The 5,762-nt window shown below is 54.5% G+C and overlaps 1 protein-coding gene across 1 annotated transcript; it reads left to right on the top strand.

The window, feature by feature from the left end:
• The first annotated feature begins 3,264 nt into the window (after positions 1–3,264).
• LOC115834325 (RNA-binding protein Musashi homolog 1-like) lies at positions 3,265–5,507 on the top strand. Its single transcript, XM_030809081.1, has 3 exons — positions 3,265–3,321; positions 4,446–4,528; positions 5,334–5,507. Exons 1-3 carry the CDS (start codon positions 3,285–3,287, stop codon positions 5,505–5,507), a joined length of 294 nt encoding a protein of 97 aa, XP_030664941.1. The 5' UTR covers positions 3,265–3,284.
• Positions 5,508–5,762: the final 255 nt, after the last annotated feature.

The following is a 5,762-nucleotide window of genomic DNA, read 5'->3' as shown; positions in this document are numbered from 1 at the left end:
CTTGGGGCCGGGGTCCCTGGTCTTTCTTCTTTTAGGTGAGACAGGCGAGAGGCTGGGTCTCTACTTTCCCATCAAGACACTTCGAGTCACCCCCAGGCAAGCGAAGGGGGACGTGGCCTGGGAAATGGGCCTGGGATTGTGTGTGGGGGGGAGGTGTCCCCTGGCCAGCTGAGGCTGGTGGTGTGGGGGACCAGAGGCCTCGGCTTTCGTGCCTCGGTGGGCACCTGGGTCCGGGACGGAGGGCAGGTCGGGCGGGCCCGGGCCCCAGAGGGTAGGGCGCTCCTGGGAAGCAGCAGGCCCGGCTCGGCTGCGGCAGGGTGTCTTTGTGTCTGAGCGCCGAGCATTAGAGCTCGCACTAATCTGATCCAGCAGCTGTGATTGGAGGCCGCCTGCCCCCGGGGCCGGCGTTGCCATGGCAACCGGGCCCCAGGAGAAGCCGTCAGCGGCCGCGTCTTTTGTTCGGGCCTAAATCGGCGTTGGCATGTGAAACCGGCCCGGGGAGGCCAGGGGGAGCCGGAGAATAGGCTGCCAGGGAGCGAGGGGGACAGCCGGGAATGCCAAGGGCCCCGCGGCGGGGGGCCCCCCGCCCGGATTGAGGGGCCGCCGCCGAGGGGGAACAATGGTCAGCCGCCATGGCTGCCACTCAGGCTTAGCGGCCGCCGAACTTGGCGCTTGGCTCCCACTGGTCAGCAGGCCTCGGCCGCCTCCCCTCCCCCCGCCCGATCCCCCCTGCCCTCGGGTTCCCATGGAGACCAAAGCCTATTAAGGACACTGGGCCGGGAGCTTCCCTCCCCTCAGCTGGCCCCAGGAGGGGACACCGGTGGGGGTAACCTGGACCCCCAGCCATCTTCCTTGCCCCCTGCCCTGGCCTCAACCCCACCGTCCCACTAGGGGCCTCTCCAGCCAAGGCCCAGGTTGAAGGGTGCAGTGGGGCCAGGGATGGTGGCCTTCCTTGCAGGGTTGGGTGGAGGAAAGGTGTGAAAAGTTGTGGATTTGGGCTGAATCCATTTGTGGGTCAGGCAAGGACTCCGAGCTGTAGGATTGGGGGGAGGGTGTGGCTGGTTTGTTCATTCATTCATTCATTCATTCAAAAAAATGATTGAGCTCCAGTCAAGGTGCTCAACAGGATGGTGGTCATGGCCCTAAATGACACAGACACTGTCCTCATGCAACCTTCAAGCCAGTAGTATCTGGCTGCTCTCTCCCCAGCTTTGCCACATACCCCCCGTGTAACTATGGGCAAGTCCCTCCCTTGTAAAGATAACAATAATAGCTATTATTTATTAGGCACTTACTGTATCCCGGGTGCTGTGAGTTAAGAGTGTTACATGCACTATCTCACTAAATCCTCTCATAGCCAGGCTCGGTGGTGCACACCTGCAGTCCCAGCTACCAAGGAGGGTGAGATGGGAGGATTGCTTGAGCCTGGGAGTTCAAGACTAGCCTAGGCATAGTGAGAACCCTTTTCAAAAAAAAAAAAAAAAGGTGTCTTTCATTTAACTTCAACCTGTGAGATAGACACTGTTATGCCTGTTTCACAGATGAGGAACCAAAAGCCAGAGAAACATCAAGTCACCTGCCCAAGGTTACCCAACCAGCAAATGCAGGATCCAGGATTCCAACTCAGGCCCGTCCTACCCAAAGCCTGTGCTTTGATCACAATCCTTCTTTCTGAGTTTCTGTTTTTCATTGGTTAAGTGAGGGGTGGGGAAGATGTGCTGAACCTGAAATGATTGTCCCATTCAGGCGATCCAGCTGATTTGGGATTGGGACTCAGAGTGGGTCCATAGGATGGGAGTGAGAGTGCCACTCTGCTGCATGGGCCCCAGTACAGGCAGCTCTTTGAGAAGAGAGATGTCATGAGATTCTCCAGGGACCTTGTTGCCTCCTAGCTTAGTGGGGTCCTGGTTCTCCCAGAGGGAGTCAGAGGCCCACTGTAGCTTGATGCCTAAGGAGAGCTGAAGGATCACTGTAGTTCAGGGTCTTTAATGAGGCAGGGGAGGGCCTTTAGAAGGTGGATGATGGGGTCGGGCATGGTGGCTCACGCCTGTAATCCCAGCACTTTGGGAGGCTGAGGCAGGTGGATCACTTGAGGCCAGGAGTTCGAGACCAGCCTGGCCAACATGGTGAAACCCCGTCTCTACTAAAATACAAAAATTAGCCAGGAGTGGTGGCATGCACCTGTAATCCCAGCTACTCGGGAGGCTGAGGCAGGAGAATTGCTTAAACCTGGGAGGCAGGGGCTGCAGTTAGCTGAGATCTCGCCACAGAACTCCAGCCTGGGTGACAGAGTGAGACTCTGTCTCCAAAAAAAAAAGGTGGTGGATGATGGGCCTGGAAGGAGAGTAGGGAAGAGGCTGGTTTCCCATGGCTTGATGGCTTGAGAAAAGTTTTGTGTGTGTGTGTGTTTTTTTTAATCCTTTGGATGTCTGGTCATTTGGGGGAGGGTTGGGGCCTGGAGTAGGATTGGGTTGGGTATCAGTGGCAGCCCCTGATTTATATACCAAAGGTGACTCAGACCTTAGCTAAGAAAGAGGGCAAGGAGGAGGCACCAGATGCAGACAAAAGAAAGGTCTGCATCAAGGCCTTTGGTGACCGTATATCCAAGGGGTACCTAGAGGAAGTAACAAGAGTGGACTAGGGTCCAAGAGAGGATGGATGATGTAGATCCTTCCCATTCCCCAGTCTCCTTCCCCTCCCCAGTCAGTGGGAGGCAAAGCAGCCCAGGCACTGAACTCTACTTGCTTTAATTTACAAGCCTCTAGGCAAAAGGAAACCTCAATTAAGAGGAAAAGATTTGTAAGCAGAGAGGGGAGTCCAGTCTGGTGTGCTGTCCTCCTGGCCTTTTACAGAAAGGGATGATGCGTGCTTTTGCTTCCCCATCTTGTCATTTTCCTCCTCCCATATTCCTTCTCTAGTAATCTTCTCTGTGCGCTCCCCAGCTTTGGGTCAAAGGTCTTGGCTGTGTGATCTTGGCAGGCAACTGTCACCTCTCTGAGCCTATTTTCTTATCTAGCACCATGGGGATCTTACCATGCAGGGAATGTATGGGAGGCGATGGAGCTTATAATGCAAGGCTGGTCCACTGAGATGATGGTGATTGAAAAGGGTTTTCAGTGGGGTTGCAGAAGGAAAGTTGTCCCCTGGCAGGGAGCAGGTTGAAGGTCAAGCCTGGACGTGGCAAGGAGGGCAGTGGGTTGCCAGAGCCCTGTTCCTTGTGGTAGTGGGGTTCCCTGTATCTGCTGGGTCCTCCATGGCGGGCTGTGTTTCAGGTGGACGACGCCATGCTGATGTTTGACAAAACCACCAACCGGCACCGAGGTGAGTGTGGCCCCTCCCCCTTCCCAGGCTGGGCCCCGTGGTCAGCCAGGGGGCTGCAGGTCACAGCTGCCCTTTCATCTCGCCTCCTGACATCCTATCCCCAGGATCTGCGTCCTCTCCCGGGCCTGGCCTTACAGAAGGCTTTTGTCCCACCATTTCCTGTGCTAGAAACTTGCCGAATTGCAGACACACGAGAGGAACAGAGGAGTACCCACCCCTCCCAGTCCCCGCAACCCACTGAGCCTGCTACCCCCACCCTAGTGGTGTCTGCCTCTGCCCGGGCTTACCTTGTCCCTGGTAACCAGAGCTTAGGCCAGGCCGCCCAGGGTCAGGCTGACTCCATAGCCCCAGGCAGTCACCTCCTGCCCAGCCCCCAGCCCATTGCCTCTGAACCTGTGATGGTCTGGGCCACACTGTGTGCGTGTGTGCCACCTGGCTGTTTTTCTCCCGAGGGCCTTACCTTCTGAGAAATCCCTTTCCAGCCCCTGGGGCACACCCAGGAGGAGATGGGGTTGTTTCTCCAGTTGTTTCAGGACTTTTAGTCTATTTTGGGAGTGGGGTATGTGCTCTGTGTGTGTGTGTGTGTGTATTTGTATCTTTGCAAAAGGGGGTATCTGTGCCTAAATATCTGTTTGTATCTGGTATGTCAGGGTAACTGCACGTGTAGAGCAGCCCTGAGAGTGTGTGTGATACGGAGGTATCTAGGTGTGTGCATGCGTGAATGTGTGTGTGTCTATGTACATTTGTATGTTTGGACATGTATACCTTTGTGTAAGTTTAAATGAGTGTGCATGTGTATTCCTTCTTCCCTCTTTGGAAAACACCTGAGGACTAGAAAAAGCATGTGGAGTGTATTCTCATCACAGCTCTACCACTTTCTAACTTGCTGTGTGACCTTGGGCATGTTACTTCACTTATCTGAGCCTTATTTTCCTCATCTGTAATCTGGGACTTGAAACCCTGTCTCAGTGGATAGTTCAGAGGATTCCAGGCTATGAGCAGAGCCTTTCATTAACTCTCACTCGCCAGAGAGAGAGGAGCGGGAATATTGGTATGACCTGGGGTTGAGTTTTGACCCTGCGCTCTGGTTCTGACCTTGCCTTTATCCTTTGTCCAACCTCTAGGGTTCGGGTTTGTCACGTTTGAGAGTGAGGACATCGTGGAGAAAGTGTGTGAAATTCATTTTCATGAAATCAACAACAAAATGGTGAGTTGGGGCCGGGCGCAATGGCTCACATCTGTAAGCCCAGCACTTTAGGGAAGGCTGAGGTGGGCAGATTATGTGAGATCAGGAGTTCGAGACCAGACTGGCCAACACAGTGAAACCCTGTCTCTACTAAAAATACAAAAATTAGCCAGGCGTGGTGGTGCGTGCCTGTAATCCCAGCTACTCGGGAGGCTGAGGCAGGAGAATCGCGTGAACCCGGGAGGTGAAGGTTGCAGTGAGCTGAGATTGTGCCACTGCACTCCAGCCTGGGCAACAGAGTGAGTGAGACTCCGTCTCAAACAAAACAAAACAAAAACAAAAACAAAAACAAACAAAAAAAACATGGTGAGTTGGGATTGGATGGAGCGCAGGCACAGAGAAGACGGGCTCCTTGTGGGGCCTGCCAGGGAAGCTCTGAGGTTCTAAAGGCAGGCAGAGGGGCTTCGAGTGAGTGGAGGCAGAGCCAGTTCTTCCAACCCCTGAAAACCTAGACAGGGAGGCAGTGTCACATGGTAGTTAATCGGGCAGATGACCTCCCTTCTCTGAGCCTCAGTTTCCGCATCTGTCAAATGGGACTGGAAAAGCTCCTCCATCATAGTATTGGTGTAAGCATTCATCGAACGATGTCATGCAAAGCCGTTTACACACTCCCCAGCACATAATGAGTGCTCCATCAGTGGTAACCATGAAATTGTTTTCAGCTGGACAGTGAAATTAATAAAATTAATAAAGAGGCTTTCCAGGGAACAAGAGGGCTAATGACTCTAGCTCTGTGGGAAAGACTAACCGCCAGGTCTCATTGCAGGTGGAATGTAAGAAAGCTCAGCCAAAGGAGGTGATGTCGCCGACGGGCTCAGCCCGGGGGAGGTCTCGAGTCATGCCCTACGGCATGGACGCCTTCATGCTGGGCATCGGCATGCTGGGTATGCGCGAACCTGCGCCTGCGGCTTCTTTCTGCCGGAACTGCTCCCAGGGCTAGCAGGGGCTGTGTGGGTGTTGCACCTCCTCTGTGGTCTGCCCTCCTCCTGTCTGAGTCATTGGGCAGGAGTGGGGACTAGGGATCCGTCAGGTCTGGCAGTCCTACCCAAGGTGGGGTGGTTTGGTTGGGGGGTGCTGCCCTCTGGTGGTAGCCAGCAGGAAGGTCCAACCATATTCATTGGTCCTGTCAATCTGTCCACTCTCTCGTCCATCCATCCCTCCATCTGTCCATTCCTCCATCCATTCATCCATCCAG

The sequence above is a fragment of the Nomascus leucogenys genome, unplaced genomic scaffold, assembly GCF_006542625.1.
Source record: "Nomascus leucogenys isolate Asia unplaced genomic scaffold, Asia_NLE_v1 002484F_5751_qpd_obj, whole genome shotgun sequence".
NCBI lineage: Eukaryota > Metazoa > Chordata > Mammalia > Primates > Hylobatidae > Nomascus > Nomascus leucogenys.
This window is presented reverse-complemented; position numbering and strand designations above follow the sequence as displayed.

Excerpts from the sequence above, each read along its gene's own strand:
- LOC115834325 (XM_030809081.1), top strand. The coding sequence starts at position 3,285 with ATGCTGATGTTTGACAAAACCACCAACCGGCACCGAG. Across the intron at positions 3,322-4,445 it reads AACCACCAACCGGCACCGAG|GGTTCGGGTTTGTCACGTTT; the intron begins GTGAGTGTGGCC and ends TCCAACCTCTAG. Across the intron at positions 4,529-5,333 it reads ATGAAATCAACAACAAAATG|GTGGAATGTAAGAAAGCTCA; the intron begins GTGAGTTGGGGC and ends GTCTCATTGCAG.